This window comes from Aulostomus chinensis, chromosome 11 (assembly GCF_037954235.1).
Source record: "Aulostomus chinensis isolate RoL2024-O1b breed Wild chromosome 11, RoL_Achi_v1.0, whole genome shotgun sequence".
Taxonomy (NCBI): Eukaryota; Metazoa; Chordata; class Actinopteri; order Syngnathiformes; family Aulostomidae; genus Aulostomus; species Aulostomus chinensis.
This window is the reverse complement of record NC_141330.1, coordinates 9,571,694-9,595,634: the sequence shown is the minus strand read 5'-3', so window position 1 is coordinate 9,595,634 and position 23,941 is coordinate 9,571,694. Positions and strand designations below refer to the sequence as shown.

Here is a 23,941-nt window from a genome sequence, read left to right as displayed (position 1 = left end):
ACTTCTTTGTGACAATCAATTAGAGACTAACTATGTGGGATTATTACATTTGCACCGATGAATTCTTTCTGAGAGGTTCTGAATATAAATCTGTATCTATTAGCTGAGTTTTCCAATACACAAGTCCTCTCGGCTGTCATCACACATAAATGACAGGAGATTAAAAAGCAAGAGGTGCAGGGTTATGTTACTCCCAATACTGCGTTGTCACATAGGTGTTTGCATTGTGTATAATTCATTGTATTTCTTTTATCTGTGTCATAATGAAGCTTACAGGGGTGGAAATACATCCCGGACTCATAGAGGCGAAACTGAAGATATTGGAAAGCTGAAGAGGATGGAAAAGGGGTGGCGGAGATCTTCAGAGATCCCCACCCTCTCTCTTTCTGGTCCTCCTCGTGAGACAGACTTTGTGTTTGCGTGCATCTCGATCATTTAAAAGCCAGACTGTCAGCACATCTATCCTGCAGCTCTCCACAGACATGCTACACGGATTTATAACTGAATGAATGCTGATGTAGAGTACACCGCTGCTGTAATTGAGGGACGAACGGAAGGTGAGTCATGACACTTCAGTGAGCGTCTTTAAGATGGAAACGAGATGAGGAAGTTCTGGCTGGATTTTTCATTTTCCTCCTGATTCTTTTCTGTCCTCTTGACTGTTTTGTCTTTGAGCTCATCAACCTCATGACCCCCATTTTGCAGGAATCCTGCAAGGTCCATCTGAGAGGAAACTCAGAAACAATATTCTTGTTGTACATCTATTTATCAGTTATTTGGAATATATCTTTCACTGAACACTTTTCCTTGGATAATCTTGAAACCTTAACAATCGGTGAGAACCATAGTACAATTTTTATTCCCTCTGATCTTTAACTGAATTTTTTGGTGCAAATGTGATGAGAGATCCCGAGAGAGGACACTATCCGGAGCTGCTATCGTCAATTGCGTAATCAATAATGATTTGTATGTATTGCTGGTCAAGTAAGATATTTATGCTCGGGGGTGGAAGGAGGCAAGCGTCTTCTTCTGCTCTTTGTGCTCTTCCGACACACAATGAGCATTTTCTCGAAAAATTAAAAATGAAAATTTTTAGAAAAACTCAAACATGAAATCTGCACAACCTCACTTGTCTCAGCTCCTTTTGTTTTGTTTTTCTCGAAGTAGATTTCCCTTATTTTTACGTGCATAAGGGAAAAGATTATGTGACTGCTTATGTGCCTTTCAAGAAATTCTGTATTCTCCTGATTTCTCCTTGTAGATTATTCCTGATTGTGTTTGCGTCCATTTTGAGGCCCTTGGACGCTCCAAGCTCTCCTCCTTGTTGTGGGTTGGTGCAGGATATCCATGGGAGAGACCGCATCACAGAGGGGCTCCTGGTTTGCCCCCTCGTCCGTACATCCGCTGTTCCTCTCTAAACTGTCTCCGTCTGCAGACCTGGCCGTCGCTGTCTTCCTAACCTTTACATGTGATATAATTGTCATGATTTAATTCAATTCGGTATTATTCTTCAATGTGTCGCCCCCCCCCCCCATTCTATCAAAGTTCATGTAATTTTCTGTATCTCCAATGAAGTCAAGGAAGAAGTAAACACATGAGAATATATAGTTAATCTTTTGACAGACTGGAAAATAAATACCTGCCTGTTTTTTAAACCAATTTGAGGCGACATTTGAATACATGTTTCTTTAAAAGCAAAAAGGTTCCGGGTTCGAGTCCTGGCTCAAGCACAGGATCTTTCTGTGTGAGTCTCCATGTTCTCCCTGTTCCTGTGTGGGTTCTCTCTGGTACTCCAGCTTCCTCCCACAGTCCAAAGACATCAAGAGGGGACGAGGCTGATTGATACTCTAAATTGACCGTAGGTGTGACTGTGAGTGTGAATGGTGGTCTGTCTCTATGTGTTGGCCCTGCGATGGACTGGTGACCTGTCCAGGGTGAACCCTGTCTCTCCCCTTAAAGCTGCTGAGTTAGGCTCCAGCCCCCATGAGCCTTAACAGGAATAAGTGGGAGAAAATTGATGGATGGATGGATTTCAAATCCGTTGTACTGACATTACCACAATGAGCAGGTACATGTAGAGAGCGCTGAAATGGCGCAGGGAAGGGAGCACAAATACAGAAGCGTTAAAGAACATCGGGAGTAAGTTTGAGCACAAACCAAAGACTGAAAGTTTAATGTAGATTTTGGATTGATCAATGACATATCATTTTTGTAAAGAAGCTATCATGAAAATTCTGACTGGATCACATTGAAAACAGCACAGTGCTGACAGTCTGTGCCCGAAACACTTGAATATGAGAAACATGGAGGTCTCTGAATCTGAATCTGAAAAGATGATTTGCCAAATATGGAGCTCATCTTACAGCCATCCAGTATCTGTCTTTCACACAATCTTACCACTTTTGCTGTTCCTGTCCTCAAAATGTTCAACCTAACTTTCTCTCCAGGCGTCACATCGGTGCTGGGGAACGGCTTGGTCCTCTTGGTCCACTTCAGGAGAAGAAAGAAGTTCAGACCTCCAGAACTCATGATCATCAACCTGGCTCTTTGTGATTTTGGCTTCAGCTTCTTGGGAGTGCCGTTTTTCATCATTTCCAGGTGAGAATTCAGAAAGATGAGCTGTGACTATAATCACGTCCAGATAAGCGTTGTCAGAGCCCCTGAGCCTCCCTCTCTCCCTCTGTTAGCCTGTGTCACGCCTGGGTGTTTGGAGAGATTGGGTGTCTTTGGTATGGAATTCAGGGCTTTGTGTTTGGCATCGGCTCTCTTCTTACCACATGTCTCATCTCCCTGGATCGCTGCCTGAAGATTTGCTGCTTGAGATACGGTGAGATCTCCTGCTACCCTCAACAGGGGCACTGTGTACTGAACTCACTAGAAGGGTATAACTGTTGCAGCGATTTAATGACTGCTTGCTGCCGACCAAATTTCCCCTCGGGGATAATAAAGATTCCTTGAATCCTTGAATCCTTGAATCCTCTGTGGCAGTCACTGTGACCTTTGGCCCAAAACCAAAATTTTTTTATTTCAATACATCCTTGAGTCCCAGTGCATGTTTGAGCCAACTTTGAGAAAATACCCTTGAGGTGTTTCAGAATTATCACGCTGAAAGAATGAAACAATTGTTGCTGGCATGTGAGGTGACAGTGACCTTTAACCTTTGACCACATTTTTTTAGTTCATCTTTGAGACCTGATGAATATTTCAGTCAAGGGTGTTTTTAAAAAAATTTTTTTTCGCAGAGCCGCTTGTGCAACATTGTCATTTTGTTCTGTGTGAGACCTTCCTTTTCTCACTTAAATATATTGATTTAAGATATTGATTGAAAAAAATGTATTGATCACTTGGGTAACCTGAGAAGGCTGGTTGAAGTACTGATCCATCAGGATGCCCCATGAAGCCGAATATGCTCACATACGCACACACACACACACACACACACACACACACACACACACACACACACACACACACACACACACACAGACAGAGGTCACCCATTCAGTAGTTCACATGCTGCTGGTCTCTGTAGGTCAGTGGATTGAGAAGCGCCACGTGTCTCTGTCCATTGCTCTGGTGTGGCTTTACACAACATTTTGGGCCTTTCTTCCTGCTCTTGGGTTTGGGAGTTATGGCCCAGAACCATATGGGACCAGCTGCACCATCAACTGGTAATCCTGGTTAATTTCCTGTGCTGCTCATGTTCGCATGCATCTGTAAACATTCTCTGATTAGCATTCTTTGTGTGTTTGCAGATAAACATGTCAGTGATGTTGGTCTGCTTCTGTCACTAATCCAGGTGGAGAATAAGATGGTCTCTCCCTGACAGAATTTACATCTTCCTCGTCCTGACTCTCTGCTTCGGTCTTCCCACACTCGCCATCATCACTTCATATTTGGCCATCCTGTCGACGGTACAGGCACCTGGAAGCAGAATTTGCATTTGGAAATCAGTGTTTTAAATGTGTTACTGAAATGTCTAAAAATAACGAGACCTCTTCTGTTTGTGGATTTGTGCTCTTATCCTACATGTTCAAAACAAGAGACACTCAAAATGTTATTCAGCAGGTTTCATTTGGTTGCCTGTCAGTTGCATCATGAACATCTGCTGTAGTTATTGTTGGAGTCATTCTTCTGACCACAGCATTGGGGGGGGGGGGGGGGGGGGGCTCTGGCTCCTAATCCTCCTGGCGTCCCAGTTCATTTTTTGATGGCAGTCATCAAAGTTTAATGACTGAATCATGCAAAGTTGTGACACAGTGTGTCACGCTCATGTTACTACCCCCCTACAGTAGGTGTCTCCAGGACTATAATTTATCCTGGCACAGAAACACACAGATACACACTGAGACAAGGTGGAAGCAACATCAGAGACGTACATCTCCTTTACCCTGAACATGGTTTCTGCCTGAGTCACATCAGCGTCATCATGGGTGGAGGATGTTTAAAAAAGATGCAAACAAGTCCCATCAATCTACATCTTCTTTGCCTGTTCGGACAGAGCGACTTCTACTCATAGGTTCTACAAATGACGCATTTCATGTTTCACAATATAAAATTGCAACTCTGGTACCCCCTAGTGGTAGCATCCAAACAGGCATTGGAAAACTGTATGTTAACAGGTCTACAAGGCTATCATTTTCAAAAACTGAGGTCAGGGGCGCCATGGCTCAGATGTAGCATGACTGTCTAGCAATTGAAGGGTTGCTGGTTTGATCCTCTCTCCCCCAGGTGACCATGTCAAAGTATCCTTGAGCAAGATACTGAGCCCCTAAATGCTTCTGATTGCCTTATGATGAACCCCGCCTCACACTGACTGTCAGCTGGGATAGGCTCCAGCCACCCCACCCCTCCGACCCTTAACAGATAAGCTGTATAGAATGAATATGGATGGATGGAAAAACTGAGGTCATAAATGTCTCAAATGCACATGGTGTATATTTGTCATTTTTGCCTCAAGTGGACCTGCAGCAAATATGACTGCAGCAGAATTTAAACTATCTCATAATAGCATAGAAATTCTACAAAGGGTAAATACTGTCTTTGGAGGAATTCTACTCAAGTGTCCATATAGTATAACTCAAGTACCAGCTCCAACTTTGCTTCTGTTTCAGGTGTTCAGATCTAATCGTAGCCTGGCTTCCATACCGTCTTCCTCTGTCAGCCACATGAGCAAAGACCTGAAACTTGCAAAGGTAAACCATAAGCATCCGTACAAACCCTCAAACACAGTTATCTATTCGAGTGTGATTCACTGAAGGAACGCTACATCTGGCATTGCACAAGTGTGGTAACTACAACAACTGCAACTTCACAACCTGAAATTATTTAGTCATCCCCACCCACAATGGCAATGGAAGTTGTGAATTATCGACTTTGATGTCCCTGTGGTCCAATCTAGGCTGGACAAGTCACATAAACCCTAAATAACAAATATTTGAGCACAAAACTGAAAACTATTGACAATGCTGATTCTAATATTGCAAAGCATTGTGTACCATCAGCAGTGCAGTGGTCAGCACTGTCGCCTCACAGCAAGAAGGTTCCGGGTTCAAGTCCCGGCTCGAGCAGGGGATCTTTCTGTGTGGAGTCTGCATGTTCTCCCTGTTCCTGTGTGGGTTCTCTCTGGTACTTCAGCTTCCTCCCACAGTCCAAAGACATCAAGAGGGGACGAGGCTGATTGATACTCTAGATTGACTGTGAGTGTGAATGGTTGTTTGTCTATATGTGTTGGCCCTGTGATGGACTGTGACCTAACAAGGTTGGGTTCATTGCTATTTAGTGGACAGTTTTATTGATGTGAAGTTTCATCTCAAAGGGCTGAAAACTATCACTCTTATCCTCATGTGTTGGTTCCAGATTGCGGCTGTGTTGTGCACCACCTTCCTCCTAGCCTGGATGCCGTATGCCACAGTGTCTCTAATATCTGCCTTCATCCCCAGTGATGAATACGGGTTAGAGCGATACGCGGAGGTAGAGAATTCTGCTCCTGTTTCAAACATCCTGGACATCTCCCCGCTGGTCAACTGTTCTGAGTGTTACACACAAATCCACTACAGCCCTGCAGAGACCGTCAGTGACAGGTCTAACATGAGTGAGGGGGCGTCAGTAACAAGGAGCCCTGAACAGTTCTCCTGTCTGCCACCTGTAGTCACTTTGATCCCTGCAATGTTTGCCAAGTCCCACTGCATGATTAACCCTTTCATCTACCAGATTATGAACAGGGAGTTCCGATTTGAGGTTTATGTGATGGTGTTTGGACGAGAGAAAGCAGAGAGGAAGACACGTCAGGAGAGGAGGGAGAGCGAATTTACAAGTAAGGCACTTGTTAACTCTCTGCCACTAGATTCTTAGCCTTAATGTGCTATAGGTAAAGGTTTTGACAAACTTCTTATCTCAAAGGGAACATCAGCGTCTCCTACTGCAACAGCTGGGGGAGGAAGAGGAGCAACCCCACATCCTTGAGTGGAGAAAAAAGAAACAGAAGTCTGGAGACAGAGAAGGAACGAGGGAGGAGCTCCTGGATATGTACAATTTCAGTGGACATGGTCTCCTTGGACATACAAGGGAACATGGAGAGACAGTCAGCACAGAGAGAAGCCACATCCAACTGAGCAGTTACTCATTATGAAACATTTAGGTTGCTAGGCTGATAAATATCACTTGTAAATACAAATATTTCATTAATAAAGGTCTTACTGGGTGAAATTAATCCATTTTTTAACCCTCACATACTGTTCAAATCCCTTACCTTCACAGTATGGTCCGGGTCAAAATTGACCCGGCCCAAGAAATGCCCTTGGAGCAAGTATTTTCAGTAAAGTTATAACCCCAAACCTATTCATAATGTTTAAATGACCGACGCTACTCCAAAAAATGATTGATTAGTCCTTCCTGAATGTTTCAAAGACCAAGGAAAGTGTATTTTTAAAGTTTTAACACCACTCGTGATTGGTGAAATATATATTTTGGAGAAGAATATCTATTACACAGGATAATTTCATGGAATAAAAAAAGTCATAACGATTTGAATTTATTCTTTTCCATCCATCAGCCATCCATCCTTTTCCGCTTATTCCTGTTAAGGGCGGTGGGGGTGGAGCCTATCCCAGGACCTTTCAGGCGAGAGGCGGGGTTCACCCTGGGCAGGTCGTCAGTCCATGGCAGGGCCAACACATATAGACAGACAACCATTGGCTCTCCCAGCCACGCCTACGGTCAATTTAGAGTATCAATCAGCCTCATCCCCTCTTGATGTCTTTGGACGGTGTGAAGAAGCTGGAGTACCAGAGAGAACCCACACAGGAACAGGGAGAACATGGAGACTCCACACAGAAAGATCCTGTGCTGGAGCTGGGGCTCGAACCTGGAACCTTCTTGCGGTGAGGTGACAGTGCTGACCACTGCACCCCCATGGATGCTTCTTGAGCAGGGCCAGGCTCAGATTGCTGCGCTGCCCTCACGAATGCTGCTGAGGCTTCTGTGCGGGGGAGGTGTTGTTGTTTTTGCGTGGAAGGAGCCACAAAGGCCTTTCCAAGCTCCTCCAAAAACAACCTCCTCTAGTTCCTCTTGCTTGCCCGCCAGGTTGGGTTTAGCTCACTCCAAATCACTAAGGCATTGTACATGGATACGTCAATGATGTTGTGGAATATGACAAGGGGCCAGCAGGCGGTTTTCCTCTTGCAGCTGTATGTGACTTTATCAAGATTGTCCACTCCTCACTTTTTGCATTGTAGTCAAGGATGATAGCTGTATTTTTTGTCTTGCCGAGTGCTCACCTCTGCAGCCTTATGTAGTGTGCTCATAAGGATCACATTCTTGTTCTTCTTCGGCATGTATGAGACAACTGTGGTGTCCTGAGTAAAGGCACACATAGAAGAAAAGACCTCTCTTCCCCTTGTTGGAGTCACGGCAGGTGGCAGCTCAGGTTTGTTCCTCCTCACAGTGCCAAACATTGTGTTTTTTTTCTTCGGCAGCACCTGACCCAGCTCATGAGATGTGACCAAATTATCACAGGTCCTCTCAGCCCTTCTGTCATTTCCAGTACAACCCACATGCCTTGTTTTAGGGTCATTTTGACCTCTGTCTCCTCTTCCCCTCTTTATAAATTCACACCAACATGACCCCACTTGTAGATGTAAAATCCATCTAAACAAATACGGGTCAAATTTGACCCGTAACAGCCTCAAAAGGGAAAAAATGTGTAGCACATATACAAAATTATGTATCAGTATTTTGAAATTATTTTCATGTATTTTGGGCCACTTCGGGAAAAGTCATCAAGTTTCAGGCTTAAAGAATGACGTTTAGGGTGTTTTTACTGCTGTCAAAAGTCAAAACGGGTCAAATCTGACCCGAACAGTATGTGAGGGTTAAATGAGTGAATAATAAAACTAACAATAAATTTACATAGGTGACAATAGAGAACTCATCTATGAAGGATTAATGAAAATTGTGTATCAGCATGTAGAAAATAACAGTCAACCAGTTCTCCCTCTGATACAAAGCCTGATAGGGTGCAGAAATTATCTTCTTTATTTGCAAGCTCCTTTTTCAACATGTCATGTGACCTGGAGGCTCTGGGTCAATACTGTTCAATGTAGACACACCTCTTTTTGTTGCATTTTACAGTTTCCTTAATTTTCTATGTCTTATTATTTTGATTTAGCTTCTGTGTTATGTGCACGGATCAATACGAGATATTATGACTTTAATGGAATGTACAGTCACGTCTTTGTTAATTACATTTTTCAACCTCTTAATTTCATTGGCATTATTTAATATGAACATTTAATACAAATTCCTTTTTTTTTTAAGGCTATTTGCATGGAACCTAAGAATTCCAAAATGATGCCGGATATTATGACAGGAACTTTCACACAAGGCACATTTTATCATATTTCTCTGCCTTCTTTTTTTTACATGTCAATATTTTGATTGAAATTCAATTTTGTTTTTTTGCAATAACTTATGATTTATGAGAAATTGTGACTCAAATACCAGATATTATTATTGGAGAGTAATAATGAGACCCATCTCTTTTTATTGCATTTTACTTTTTTAGTATTTTCTTTGAATATTTTTGTGCAAACATTTTACGCAATTAATTGAATTTTTCTCCACATGACCTCCTTGTCATGTGACCCCAGATCTCCACATCAATACCAGACATTATCATTGGTGTCGTAGAATTATGTGAATTATTTATTATCAACATCTCAATGCAAATGTCAATAGTTTCCATGTCATGCGACCTAAAGACAATAAATCAATACCTGATAATACTGATAAAGAGGGCAAATATAATACACTCCTTATTGCTTTTTGCTGCTTCCTGAATTTCATCTCGCTATTTTAATTCAGCCTTTTGTTTTTTGAAATGGCTTCCTCGTCACGCCCTTAAAACAAAACCAGCAGGGTAATAAATCCCACGCTGTGCGTCGTATCCTACGGATAACAACCGGTTAACGGAGCAGTGCTCCTCCATAGGAGTATTTACGGTAGAAGGGCTTCTCCAGTCGCTGCTGCACTTGCTCCGTCCTGCGGTCATAGCTTGTTGCCAGAACTTCAGGGACGCTGTGTCACCAGACGTCTTTGTTACCCATCAACGCTCTGTAGCATTTCTCCATTTAATTGCGTTTATTTTGCGAAACCCAACACCAAGACGCAGATCGAGTGTTTCTGTATTCCTGGTCGCAGTTCGTTCGGAGGAGCGTTTGGATGCTTTTTAGTGCGCTGATCCATCCGCCGACGTTAAGACCTTTCAGCTTTAAGGATAAGATTCTTATTCTGAGACGGTTATATAATCCGGTTCGCAGTGGCGTTTAGCTTCTTCCCGGTAGGTTCGGCGATAGATCATATTCACACCATTATATTCTTTTGTAGAAAGACTTTTCCCGTCCGTGTTCATGCCAGATCTGCAGCGCTTTAGTTTTCCATACCATAGCATGAATCCATTGTTGGGGGCCAACACGCATCTCCAACAGCATCCGCAGCAGAGCCAGGAGACCGGACACCCAGACTCTCCTTCAGGCCTCCTCCCCGACGCCGTTTTCGGTGGGTCGGACCCGGCGTCTTTTCTTTTGGTTGATCTCCCTGGCGCTGGGCCTGATCAGCCGGGGCCTGACTTCAGCGCAGCCTCCCTTAACTCTCCTTACCTGCACCACTACCAGCACCGCACCGTGCCCCATCCTCCCGCAGCCATGGCTCTCAGAAACGACCTGGGCTCCAACATCAGTGTCCTCAAGACCCTCAACTTGAGATTCAGATGCTTCCTGGCTAAAGTTCATGAGCTGGAACGCAGAAATAAGATTCTAGAGAAGCAGCTGCAGCAAGCGCTGGATGCCAACAAGGGCTGTCCAGGTGGATGTTGTGAAAACCGTGCACATACCCAAGAGGCTGGTGTGCAGACTGGATTTGTGGGAGCCATACCCCTCAGGCCCGGATCCCTTCCCTTCCACAACACCAACAACTCAGCCAGGAGGCCTACTACATTGTTCCCCCCACCTCTCACGTCATCCTTCCCATCTTCAGCCACTGAGAGCTGCAGTTCAACCCAAATCACCTGTAACCCAGCTATCACCATTAGCCAGGCCTCCCCATCTGTGGACTCTCCGGGCTCCAGACCCGCTCCACCCAACGCCAGCACCGGCACAAGGAGCTCCTCTAACCCTGCTCCCCGCTTCCTCCCAGGCACCATCTGGTCCTACAACCATAGTCGCAAGTTTGGCCCTGGTGCAGAGCGTCTGACCAGCCCTGGGGTGTCCTGGGTGCACCCGGATGGAGTCGGGGTCCAGATTGACACCATCACCCCTGAGATAAGAGCGCTGTATAATGTCCTGGCTAAAGTCAAGAGGGAGAGAGACGAGTATAAACGCAGGTAAACAGGGTGACAACCTTTATATTACTCTTTCACAATGTTGTCCTGCAGCTGCTGCAGACCAGCTGTCTCTAGCAGAAGCCGAGTCAGCACAAATCCAGCCTGACCCAGCCTTCATCCACTTCATGTGTGACCACAAAGGCAGGTGCTGACACTAGAAATACACCCCAAAAATGAACACGGCAGGTGCTAAATATAAAGAATGAAGGTCAGAGATTTTGCAGCAGCCATGTTAAGATCAGTCATGTGTTTATTTCAGAGCTCACTAAGCTTCCCTTATGTTGACTCACCCGTGGGGGGGCCTAGTTTAGAGAACCGTTAGGAAAGATCCATCCTGAAATAGGACATGTGGTGATTGTACAGAAGACTTTTATTATGTGACGGCAAAGATCCTGGAGGTGATTCTGACAGGCTGAATGACTGTTTCGAATTTATTTAAATGGAAAATTTACCATTGAAAAATAGTAATTTTCATGGGTTGTGAAGTAAAAAACACACCTTTCCCGATGTTTTAAATGGGTTTTTTCATGCCAAACTAAATTGAAAATTTTCAGATTTACAGCAAAAATAAGAGCAGGACTGAGATTTTGATGAGTTTGAGACTCTGTCAGCGAAAATTTTCTTGTCATCAATCAAGAAAACATGCACATTATTAGTTGCTGTTCTGAGCAAAAGGATATGTGTATCCTGATGACATCACCTGTTCAAACACATCTAGTACTGCCACAAGAGCTCTGCTTTCAGGCGGATTTTCCCTTGGAATTATCGGCCAAATCATCTCGCGAGTCTCACACCGATTAGAATATTTATGTATTATGATGGTGCATTCATCAGTATTCTGCTTCAGTGCAAACGTGCTGGAGCTGGCACAGTTGCCTATGGTAGGTGCTTACCAAAAAACAGGAAACTGAACATGCGGTTGCACAGGATGGCACATAAAACACACACCTACTCAAGATAAAACAACACACACATGTTAAAATACAAATGAAGCACTGAGAACACAGGAAGGGCATCAAAGGAGAAAACAGTTGATTTGGTTTGTTTGTAGCTTGTGTGGGTCGTTTTTGTTAGGGTGTTTTTGTTTGGAAGGTTTGATAGTTGTCTCAGTCCCTGGCATGTACTTCTGGTTTGTTCCAGTATTGTGTTGTGTTACTGTTTTGGATTTCCATACTTCCTGTCATGAGTGACATCACTATTTGGGCTTCATCTCCCTGCACATTCATTACTGTTTTGCTTCATATTATATCCAAATGAGCAGCCATGCAGATCCTGAAGACAGCACAGTGGGCTCTTTGTGTTGTCCTGAACAGGCTGCGAGTGTGTGACAGCAGACACGTGCCCTTCAGGTGTGTGACCTCTACTCTGGAATTGGCGCTCAGATGAGGTCACCTGCTGAGCCCTCTCTAAGTAGTCCTGGCTGTTCTTCAACCGCCTCTCCAAGCTTCGGTATCAGTTTACCTCGGCACAATAGGAAAATTCCAACCCGTGACTCCAACTGGGAGCATTACCTGTGCCGTCAAATATTTGTAGCTATTTTTATTCTTTTTTTCAAGGACAACATCTCTCTGTTTACTCCACCTCCACCTGCAGACTCTTTAACACACTTTCTGACATAAACCATAAACACTTCCCCCTCTCTCGCCCTCTGTCTCTCTCGCCCTCTCTCCTCCTCTCATCCCTCCCGCTGCACCCCCACCTCTACCCTCCACACTGTATCTGCAATGCAGCACGCACTGCAAGCTCTAACTACTAGATGGGGGCTTGGCTTGCAAAAGGAAGCACTTCTCTGTTTTCTCTCACCTCACTGATCAAACGGGCCTCCTGTACGACAACAACTCCTGTTTCATGACTCAGTTTCTTTGAGATTCCCTCAAGGTCTAAATGTGCTGCAGCGTTCTGCATTTAAAGCAGCGTTTGTATAAGTGGATTCAGTCTCTGCAGTGATCGGGTTTCCCCTGGGCCATCGTGTTGTGTGAAGCCACAGAATCTGGGATCGCAGTTCAGAGCTTTAAATGTATTACAGTTTAAATTTATGGGCTCAGCATCACAGTGGTACTCCATTCATCAAACAGCCAATTCATCAGCCCGTCACTCACATATCTGATTGTTCTCTTTTCTATCTGGACTGTATCTTGATGATTTAACGCCATCGGAGCCATATTTTATTTTCCATCCATAGACACTCGGCAAGATTAAAATCGTCTCCATGTAAAATGCGCATTCAGCCCATGATGGCCATCTGTGTTTAGTCCTTTTATCCAAGGTGTTTTGCTTTCTTGCTTCTTGAATGTCCTTCTCTCCACTGTGCCTACATTAGAGAGTTTAGACCCCCAGAGACCAGCTGAACACCAAGTATCCCTGTAGCACGGATGGGCTGTGTAGCATAGCTCCATCAAAAGTCACAAAATACCCTTTTCTCCAAAGCTGCATTAACAGAACTATGGTTGCGTATAACATTTGTGATGAACTTTAAAAGAGGAGGTATTGTAGTTTTAGAACCAGAAACATAGCCGGAACTACTTTCCTGACTGGGCACAGTGATTTGATGCAGCACCTCAGAATTTATGCCAAAAAAAAGCCCCAAACATTTGTTGATTAGTTAAGTTGAGCAGACACATAATGTAAATTCTTAGTCTGCATTTCTGTATGAAAGCACACACCTAACACGTTTCTCTTTCATCTCTGTGACTCCTAGATGGGAAGAAGAATACACAATGAGGATGGATCTGCAACAGAAGATTGCTGACTTGCAAGAGGTAACATTAGGCCTGTGTGTGCGTGTGTGTGTGTGTGTGTGTGTGTGTGTGTGCGCGCGCACACGCACATAGACACCTATATGTGCACAGTTAATGTATGATGTCTGAGTCACATATTGTCATCAGCCTGAGTCATTGAAACAACCGACAACAGATCAATTCTTGAGTGTGATGATGTAAAGATCCCCTGCAGACATGAATCAGGGCATCAGCAAATACTGTACTGTGTCTGACATAATGTTGGGAAAAATAGGATTTTTATCACATCAAAACTGTAGAAATGACACCTACGCCATCTCCCTTATTCAACAGAATGTTCAGAATATATGATTTTGCAAATATTTTTCATTTCTCCGCTTCACTATAAATTCTGTATTCAGTGTTGCTTCATTTTGGGTTCTGATATCACACTTGTGTTAATGCTAAATATTTAAGCAGTTTTAGGTTATGCACTTAAGTTTTGATATCAGACATTGATCTAATATTGACTCCAATAGCTGGATGAGTTATCAGTGTGAGTGAGGCCGACTTATTCGGGTCTATGTTGTTGTATGTTAAAGTGCTACGTCACACATCAGTTCTACACTGTTGCTAACTTTGATGATTGGCCTTTCTTACTTATTCATTATTTTATAAAATCAGATTTGTGCATGTGTAGTTAGGATTAGCTTTTTTTACATACTACAATAATATATCTGCCTTTTAAAATCTGCTTTTTATTACACTTCCATTAGTTAAAGTGAGAACAGCCATGTAGTGTCCAACTTCCGCATATTTTTCTGGTCCAGCTCAAACATTCAAGTTTTAGCAACCTGCAGAAACAGAGATTTTTGTCTGGAGAGGACTTTAAACCAAGACTTAGTCTATGTGTGTTTACCCTGCCTGGCTTTAATTATCAGATGAAAAGATTCACTGACTTTCTGCTGATGACCACTGGTGAGCAGTTCTCGCTCCTTTTGCAGCTGCTACATTAACCCCCAACTCATGCAAAGTTTTTGCAGCCTTTGTAACTGATTTTCTATGTTTATTTGACCACTGACCATCCATTGATTAATCTTCATGGCCCATTTTCATTTAAGAAAACATCCATTTTGAATAAAGTTTTACTTTGATCTGTCATTGTTGCCATGTTTGCGCTCTGCTGTCTTTTTAAGTTTACATCTGATTCCTGTGCGTGTTTTTGAGGTTTGAAAATTGTGTGCAAATGTCAGCACACACTTGTGTGTTCGACCGTATGTGAACCATTGACAGGAATCTGTACGTTACACCATTTACCACATCAGCAGGAGACCATGTGCACCACTTGAGACCAGTATTTTTACTGGACTTGAAGACTTGGAGAGACAATTAGCATGCCATCAGACAAACCTAGAGCTCCTGTGAGACGATCATGCATTTAGTGATTTACAATGTTTCTGTGTGGTTTGCTGACAAAAGCTTTTATTTTGTTGATGACCTCTTGCATAATGAAGCTTGACATTTCCAGTAAAGACAGAGCGGCGTCAGGACCTCTTTGTGGTTGTTGGTACATGTGCATTTGCTACCTACATGTGCATGTGTGTCATTCATTGCTGTGTGTGTGTGTGCGTGTGCGTGTGTGTGTGTGCGTGTGTGTGTGTGTGTGTGTGTGTGTGTGTGTGTGCATGTGCGCGTGCAGGACCTGCAGGAGAGTGAAGGCTGTCAGGACGAGCTGGCTCTCAGAGTTCAGCAGCTGAAGGCAGAACTGGTTCTCTTCAAAGGCCTCATGAGCAATGTGAGCAAAGAACAGCCCATACAGTCATTTAGTGGTCATACATTCATTCTCATGGCTTTCTGCAGAAAGCAACTGTCCCCCTGCATCTCAATGGATGGACTGTGGCACATCAAAACAAACCAAAACAAACAAAAAAAACCTCTCTGATATGACACTATTCTCCAGTTTCATGATGCCAAAACTCTTATGTTTGTTTCTTTATGTATCAAAAGGCTTTTATGTTGCCAGGTTGTGGAACATCTATTTGGCAGGTTTCTGTCCTCCTTCAGTGTGTTGTTGTCTTTCTAGCTTGGCATTTCTCAAACAAGAAGACCTCTTACGTGAAATGCAGGTTTACTGGAAAAAAGCAGGACGAAAGTCTTTTAATTAAGTAGAAATTGCTCAGAGGGCCCTATGTTAGTTTCCAGCTGGCCAAATAATATTTTTATGCCTAGCATCCTTTCCCTTTAACTAGCAAATCCACTTGTGCTCCGCCTGTGTAGGCAGGTGCGCAAGTATGATAATGAAGTGCAGTCTGGTGCAGCCAAGGAGTATTGCATCTGTGCCTTATGCAGGTATGGAGTCGGTATCCAAACGGCCTTCAAAAGTCACTCATTCCTCATAATATTGCATAGGTTTTCTTCAAATCTAATCAGAATCTCTCAGTTAGATGTAAATGCATTGTTATCAAGCAGACTCTCAAATTTATGAGTCGGAAACAAAGAACCATGTTGGGGGAAGAACCAGTCAGATGAATTTCTCACAATCGGTCACCAAAAAAAAATGGTTTGTCTAGAATTCATATTTGTTGTAAATTGTTTTAACAAAGCTACTTGTTAAACTTAAAGCATTGGCTACATTGGAGAGTTCTACCATAACCTTTATTTGAAGTATTTTTTTTCTGCCTGCCATTCCTCAGAACTTGTCTGATCTGGACTGTAAGATCCAGGAGAAAGCGATGAAAGTGGACATGGACATCTGCCGTAGGATTGATATCACTGCTCGCCTCTGTGACGTCGCTCAGCAGAGGAACTGTGAAGATGTGATTCAGATGTACCAGGTAATGAGCCAAAACAGATCAATTCATGTCCCTGAAGCAAAAACAGAAGCCAGGAAAAAGCCTTGAAAAACATCCTGTAACAGTTAATGAGGGCAAGCAGTTCAGCAGGAGGCTGGGAGTAACCAGAATCCATCAGGCCATGAGTGGTTGAAGAGCAGGACGTCAAACAAGGAGGTAATAAATCTGACAAAGGGCCGAGACACAGGAACATGATTGGTGAGCTACATGGATGAAGAGAAGATAATCCTGCAACTGAAATGGGATCAAACTGTTAAATAACACAGGGCTCCTAATCAAGAAACAGGTGAACTACTTTTGGGTGAGGCAGGTAATGAAAAACGAGTGGGAACACTGCCCAAAGATAGGAAGTAGAAACAAAATCTGCGCTACAAAAGACTGAAAGTCAAAAACTGAAACATTAAAATTTCTAATACCTCTGCAGGTTCCAAACAACCAGTCATCCTTAAACTGCCGTCGGAAACAAACCCCTCTCTCTCTTAACGGGAATGAGGGTGACGAACCTGTCAGCACCTCTGAAAGTGATGGAGGCTTGGCGAAAGACGAGGAGCACTGTGGCTCATCAGCCAATCAGATCAATGAGGAGATGCAGAGGATGCTGAACCAACTGTGAGTGGGGGAACTTTGATCAGTGGAGGCCTTTAATCCTGCTCTTCCCCTTAATATTTGCAATTCATTTTAATTTCAGGCGGGAATGTGAATTTGAGGATGACTGCGACAGTCTGGCGTGGGAGGAAACCGAGGAGACGCTGTTACTGTGGGAGGATTTCCCAGGTTGCACTCTACCTCCAGACCCAGCTCACCCACCAGGAGAGGTATGGGGTGGCTTTTCAGCTGCACACAAATGCATGCATCTCATGGAGAACGCAGTCAGGGAGCATTCTGGGCTCAATCCTGATGATATGGTCCTCTATGGTTCTGCTTCTAATAGGCAGGGGTATTATGTCAGGTATTATGGTTCTGTGCTGTAATCTGCACGTATTTACGAGTGTAAAATATCGTACGAGCTTGTGCGGTGCAATATCTTCAAATTGCTTTTGTGTTTATGCATCCATCTTGCAATGGACTCCCTTCCTGGTCTACCAGTCACTCAAAACACCACTCACACATTGATCCATGGATAGCGGAGGCTGCCTTGTAAGATGCTAACCTGCTCATCAGGGTGAAGAACTCTGAGAAAGCATCATCTGGGTGCGCTGTGGCCAACCACCATCTTTAGCTGGTTTCAGGGTGTTAAAGTTGTGATGTCATGAGTGAAGCTGACGTGCAGAGCAGCAGGTTGACGTGTCGGTCCGTTCAGTTCCGTCTCAGGCAACCAGTGTTCAGGTCCGCTGACCGTCACGCTCTTTTGTGGCGGGGCTGTTGAAGAACGAAGCACTGTACACACACACACACACACACACACACACACACACACACACACACACTTTGTATTGGTGTGATTGCTTCCAAGAAACGGATGTTGGAATTTGCTTTCATTTGCCGGCTGTTTGAGCAGTCTGGCATCCCCCTTAGGGAGGAGCTGCTCTAATCAGTGAAATGTGAGCTGAGAATAAAACAGGCTGAGTTTTAACACGTTAGTGATCATGTGACGCTACGAACACAAACTCACGATCTGTTTACTACAGATCAACTGTTTCATCAAGTTACCGATGTCACACATTTCAGTCCACATTGAACGTGAGTGTCAATTCCGGTATGTTCCACCAGGAGGACTGTCTGGAGAAGGTGATCAATGACACTGAATGTCTGTTCAAGTCCAGAGAGAAGGAATACCAAGAGACGATTGACCAGATTGAGGTGAGCTGTCTGTGCTGTGTTTAGTGTCACATATGATCACTGTAGTTTTGTGCACCGCAGTCGCCACTGTCACGGAACCTTGTCTGAACACACAAAGGAACACAAAGAAAAGCATGTTACGCAGTATCATGTGACATGACGTGATCGTCCAGTCAACATGTCAATCTCATGTTGTTTCACATGCTCATGCAATCAAACTTCCTGTGTTAACACATGAAGTTGCACAAAGATGAACAAACAACTCGCAAACAAGTGAATTCCCAGAAATATTCAAACGTTTTTATTTAAACAAGAAGTATGAAGCTGATGCTGTTGATCAAGTTATGTCATGTCCGGTTCACACCACATAATTTGATATTTATTGAGCTTTGACAGTTATAGATTACATTAAGTTTTGAATGTCATCAAATTTGTAATCAAATTATTCTTCCTTATAATTGCTTTTGCCAAATAGAGAATAAAGTCAACTTAGATCGACAGATTCAAGTTCCAAAATGAAATATGGTAGAAAAAGAAAAGGCAAATCATGAATGAAGTTACTGAAGGAGCCAAAAATTGCAGGGTTTGGTTGTGACAGAAGTGAGTTATTGAAGAGCGTTGTTCCTTTGGGCAGGAAGTATTTCCTCTAGCAGTTCTCATAAGAGCTTAGCTGAAGCCGTAGTCAGTGGTGGCTGGTCGCATTTATCTGAAATGGATGACAGTTTGTTCTCCTTTCCACCACAATTTTAAAACGATCTGGTGCGCAGCCTAATGTGAATACTTACCAGGCAGATTTTTCTACATGGAAAAAATATTCATATGATATGAGATGGCCCAGTGAATCCATTTCTCTCTTTCTTTGCTACTTTTATCCATCCATCCATCCATTTTCTACTGCTGATCCTGTTAAGCTTATCCCAGCTGCCTTTGGGCGAGAGGCGGGGTTCACCCTGGACGGGTCTGCTCCTTTTATGTTAATGATTAATGATATTGCTTTTCAAACCTCGAAACCTCAACTTTTAAAAAAAAATGTTATTTAAGTAGTTTAGTGAGCTGTTAAGTATTAACTTTGATCCTTTAAACTTTAACTTTAAACTAAGACACAGATAATCTATCTGACTGCAGCTGGAGCTGGCCACAGCCAAGAGCGACATGAACCGACACCTGCACGAGTACATGGAGATGTGCTCCATGAAGAGGGGCCTGGATGTTCAGATGGAGACCTGCAGGAGACTCATCACTCAGAGCGGTGACAGGTGCGTGAAAACCGGTCAGCGGAAGAAATGAAATGTCTCTGTGGTTGATCTCACTCGTGTCTTTGGGCTCTCGCAGTAACTCCGCAGCACCTGCATCTGCCGAGGACAGCGACCAGAGAGACAGCGACAAGAGTTCAGCGTCTCCACCTTCTTCCATGTGTACTGGGAGGTCTTGACACCAGGATTGAGAGGCTGTGGTCATGTGACCTCTGCTGCCTCCAACTAGAGTACCACACTAATACGCATCGACAACTCTTGCAACACCACGTATACACGCAAACCTCCTTGTTTGCTGAGTCATGTTGTTCATTATTTTGTTATTCATGCAAATTGACTTTGATCAGGTTAGCAGAGGAAACGTCGCATTCCCAACCGTGACATGGACGCTTGGTCAGTGTTCCTCTGGTACCAGTTTTGGACGTGCTTTAAAAACATGACGCTCAAGGTTACACCTGTTAAAGAAGTGTGCTACTCTCAAAAATAAAAGGAATCGGCCTTCAGGAATATGTTTTAGGATCCGATGAGGCAGTTGATTGAGTTTTCATTACTTCCTTAAAGGTACCTGACCTTTGTTGTCATGGTTACAGTAACAACGCTCTGTTAGAAACAGAAAATATGAAGCTTAGAAATGGGAACGCATCAGCAGCCTTTTGTTGAAAGCTCTTGTGTTTTTTATAAATCGGTGACTCACATCTTGACCTAGTAATGTGTCACTTGCTGATGTAGACAGAACTTGAATGCCGGTCTCCAGATGCTAATTTAGTCTGTTCTCTTAAACCTACCTGGCTCACTATTTCCACAAATGTAGCTATCAAATTCCAGCACTGCACGTCCAAAACTGATACTACACACATTCTTGCAGTTTGGCATCAGGTGACCGGGCGCCAGGTTGGAGGAAACTTTGTGGACAGAAACCGTCATTGAGTCGCAAAGCTGCATCATTGTTTTGACTGTTTCACATAGACGTCGTATTAGAGGAAGAGGTCTGCTCATAGGTGAGACCCTGGGTGACACTGGATTGTTTAGTGCAGTCAGCTCAAGGGAATCATAGCATACACCCTCTAGCAAACATTTGAATCAGGACTCTTCATATTGAAAATGGTCTCGGTCTAAAATTTCCATCAACAAATGGACAGGAGGCAGTTCTGTGGCATTTGATTGGTAAATTTAGCCGTCATGAGCATGCGTCATGGGCGCATTCAAGTCTGATAAGATGTCACGACTCAGCTTCTTACTGCCTTTCAGCTGCAGAGTCGGCATTTGCTTTGCATCTGTAGAGTAAAGAGATATAGCCGTGAGCGAAGTGGAGCTTCAGTCATTCATAAATCATTACATATCTGCTTTGATTATCAAAATATAACCTGGAAAAAAAGTCACTTAAAAATAACCAAGATACTAGCTGTGTGATGCAAAGTTGTAACTCTGTACTATAATTCCTATTACTGGTAGACTCCCCTTCCGTTGTTAAAGTTGTAAGATTTAACAAGGAAGTCTTGCCCTAAATTTTGTTGTCATTTACAGTTTGTTGTGATCCCTATTTACAGTGAGTCACTGGGATTGAAACCGTTTGATGTTCTTACGTTTCTCAGCTCATCTAGTGGTAAACTTTGTGTTGGACATATGGATTATAGGTCTAACGAGCTCAGATTCATGCCTCGTGTTGTCACTGCAGTTAAAACTAAACATGGTCAGTTGCCTGCTAAATGTAGCATGCTCATCATCATACCGTTAATCCACCACGCCTCCTCCACCCGCCAGTAAAACAACTGAATGTCATAGCGCACAAAATCCACCAAGTCATGTAAGAGATGTTAAAGATTACGAAAGGGAAAAAAAAAATAAAAAATCTATGATTGTGTATGGCTGCCGGGGGAAGTGGAAATTTCAGATCCTACACTGTCAAATTAAGAGCCATATCTTGTTAAACAATTGGCTAAAATATGAAGCAAATCCATTTAGGAAAATAAGACATATTTCAGATTTTGTATTAATCAATAACCCAGTATGGCTGCCACAGGACGATAGCAGCAAAACCCAAAAATGATAGGAATTGAAATTAGATTGTACTTTAAATAAGAATAAAGCTTTGTAGGTTTCCTTTGAAATGGCTCTCTATTGAAATATCTGTCAATATCGATCCGTTATGTCAAAACAAACGTTCCAATGTACCTGCAGCCGTGGCTGTAAGCTCCTACGTGATGTAGGTGTCCCTCGTACGCAGCAATGTCTCGCTGGAAACAGTTGAAAATTATTTGAAAGTAATGTAGTAAAAGCAGAAAAAAAAACTATTTTAAGGAAAGGAGTCCTTATGCCAAAGTCAATTTAAATATTTTACAAGAACAACAAAAACCAGGGATGCACAATATTCAATCTTTTTGCAGATATTTTACAATTGGCCACCAGCCGATATTTACAGGTCTCGATGATAATAGAAAAATGAGTTTATATGATATTCATATTATTTTGTACATAGTTAAACATTGTGAATTTGGAAAATAACTTTTATTTCCGAAACATTTTGGGGGAAAAAAAACATGTATCTTCTGCCTTGGTTTGTTGGGCCGATGCCGAAAACATGACCAATGTCTGCTTATTCTGATAACGTGCTGATATTATCGTGCATCCCTGATCAAAAACATCTGATGATTCAACAGTTTGTTGCCTTCCGAGGAACCTAAAGCACCTTTTGATGAACTGGTGACGCAAAGGGAAGCTACTTTTTTCCCCCATTCTACTCCAGAGCTTCTCTCTGTCTCTCTGTCTGTCTGTCTGTCTGTCTGTCTCTCTCTCTCTCTCTCTCTCCCCCGCTTTCCCTCGCTCTCACTCACTCTTTTTCTCACTCTCTCTCTCTCTCTCTCTCTCCCTCCCTCCGTCCGTCTCATGCTCTGAGTATCTGTCAGTCCTTCGCTCTGCTCTCAACGTCCCTGCAGGGGAAGAAGCACTGGCGCTGAAGCGCTGTTAAACACAAGTTTTATTTTCAGCGGTAATGCTTGGATTACAGTCAGGTCAGCTGCATGGTTTACTGCAACACTGAGGAGTTAGCTGTTCAGTGCCAAAATGAAATGAACTCAGTTGTTGAAGAAACAGAATATTGCTGAAAAAAAAAAAGAATAATGCTGCCGAAGCTATTTCACCGAGGTGCTTGATGTATATAATGAAACCTATTTTTGAGCCTGTTTGCACAGAGAGGCGGAGCTGAGCAAAAATGTATATGAAACAATCAGCACTATTACTGTAAACATGTAACAAAAAGTTTGACACTGTAAATAAAAAAAAAACCTATATTTGTTCTATGTATACATCCTCATAAGGAGTAGAATAATAAATTACCACATACCTCATTTTTACTTTATTGATGATCCTCTGAGCACATTTAGTCATGAACTCAGTAATTCTGCAAAACGTGCAACACCGTCACAGCTTTAGCGTCTACAGCAACACACACTTCACCGACAGGGGGACATATTTGAATTTAATCTCTTGCATGTGTTGCTCGCCGAATCAGCTGATTCCAAGGTTTGACTGAATATAGAAGAAGGCGGTAAGAGACATAAAACACACCATTTCTCTTTATATAGTTTTACTTTCACACACTGAGTGAATCTCTATGTATGCATGTGTCAGTGTGTGTGCGTGCGCGCGCGCGTGTGTGTGTGTGTGTGTGTGTGTTTTTGGGTGTAATGTCTTTGTAGAGAGTGTTTTTAAAAAGACATTTACTGGGGCAAATGTACAACATGAAGAAGAAGAAAAAAAAACCTGTTATTTCCTCCCTGTTGAAAATGTTGACTCAGCCAACCGTACTGAAACATCCTTTGACAATTATCACCAGAAAAATGTGTAAATATTTAAATTAAATGGAGATGGAGTTTTTCCATTGGTCTCTTTATGAGTGTATGTGGTTGCCAAGTAAAGTCAATTTAAAAATAACTCTAAAATTTAACTACTGGAATGCAAATGCTTAAGCAAAAATGACTGTACGGTGGCTTTGATATTATGTGTGTTAAGAAATATAGCTTTGAATGTATATATATGTATATATATATCGGTATGTAAAGAGGGCAAACGAACAATGTCTACAGTCACACACCAGAAACTTGCAAAGCTTTACATTAAGAGCGAGTAACTTGATTGCTCCTTCTACATTCTCAGTGGAAATGATGACAGGTGAGCTGTTATTGTCACCTTAAATGTCATTACACACTAGAGAAAGGCTTTCCTCAAACTATTTAGGCGCACACAACAGTTTGAGGATGTGAATTGGGTGTAATATTGATAATTTAATGTGTGTGACTACGCAGCTTTGAACGTAAAGACAAAGTAAGTCGCTCAAAAGCTTCTCTGCTGTATGTTATGCGTAAAGAGAGATGGAAAGAAATAAAAGATGCAACTGAGCAGCAGGAGTGTGTGCGGGTGTGATTATTTGTGTAAGTGGTTTGAATGAAATAGGTAAGTATGAAA

At 42.8% G+C, this 23,941-nt stretch overlaps 2 protein-coding genes across 3 annotated transcripts; both read left to right on the top strand.

Moving 5' to 3' along the window:
* Nucleotides 1–428: 428 nt before the first annotated feature.
* Nucleotides 429–6,614, top strand: opn9 (opsin 9). The gene is made up of 9 exons (XM_086218745.1): nt 429–557; nt 1,262–1,468; nt 2,448–2,598; nt 2,688–2,827; nt 3,533–3,671; nt 3,800–3,914; nt 5,115–5,195; nt 5,860–6,316; nt 6,403–6,614. Exons 2-9 carry the CDS (start codon nt 1,348–1,350, stop codon nt 6,612–6,614), a joined length of 1,416 nt encoding a protein of 471 aa, XP_086074871.1. The 5' UTR covers nt 429–557; nt 1,262–1,347.
* Nucleotides 6,615–9,490: 2,876 nt separating this feature from the next.
* Nucleotides 9,491–23,879, top strand: iffo1b (intermediate filament family orphan 1b). 2 transcript variants are annotated; one of them, XM_086218231.1, is made up of 9 exons: nt 9,491–10,879; nt 13,578–13,638; nt 15,296–15,391; nt 16,290–16,430; nt 16,873–17,057; nt 17,137–17,263; nt 18,159–18,248; nt 19,353–19,483; nt 19,560–23,878. In XM_086218231.1, exons 1-9 carry the CDS (start codon nt 9,909–9,911, stop codon nt 19,657–19,659), a joined length of 1,902 nt encoding a protein of 633 aa, XP_086074357.1. In that variant the 5' UTR covers nt 9,491–9,908; the 3' UTR covers nt 19,660–23,878. The 2 variants fall into 2 exon arrangements, with proteins under 2 accessions (XP_086074357.1, XP_086074358.1); XM_086218232.1 differs by lacking the exon at nt 15,296–15,391 and having other exon boundaries at nt 19,560–23,879.
* The last annotated feature ends 62 nt before the right edge of the window (nt 23,880–23,941 follow it).

What these genes read in the sequence shown, in the direction of transcription:
- opn9 (XM_086218745.1), top strand. Translation starts at nt 1,348, where the DNA reads ATGGGAGAGACCGCATCACAGAGGGGCTCCTGGTTTGCCCCCTCGTCC. An exon ending in AAGACCTGAAACTTGCAAAG is followed by an intron (nt 5,196 to 5,859) that starts GTAAACCATAAG and finishes TGTTGGTTCCAG; the next exon opens with ATTGCGGCTGTGTTGTGCAC. An exon ending in GAGGGAGAGCGAATTTACAA is followed by an intron (nt 6,317 to 6,402) that starts GTAAGGCACTTG and finishes CTTATCTCAAAG; the next exon opens with GGAACATCAGCGTCTCCTAC.
- iffo1b (XM_086218231.1), top strand. Translation starts at nt 9,909, where the DNA reads ATGCCAGATCTGCAGCGCTTTAGTTTTCCATACCATAGCATGAATCCA. An exon ending in AGAGACGAGTATAAACGCAG is followed by an intron (nt 10,880 to 13,577) that starts GTAAACAGGGTG and finishes TGTGACTCCTAG; the next exon opens with ATGGGAAGAAGAATACACAA. An exon ending in ATGTGATTCAGATGTACCAG is followed by an intron (nt 16,431 to 16,872) that starts GTAATGAGCCAA and finishes ATACCTCTGCAG; the next exon opens with GTTCCAAACAACCAGTCATC.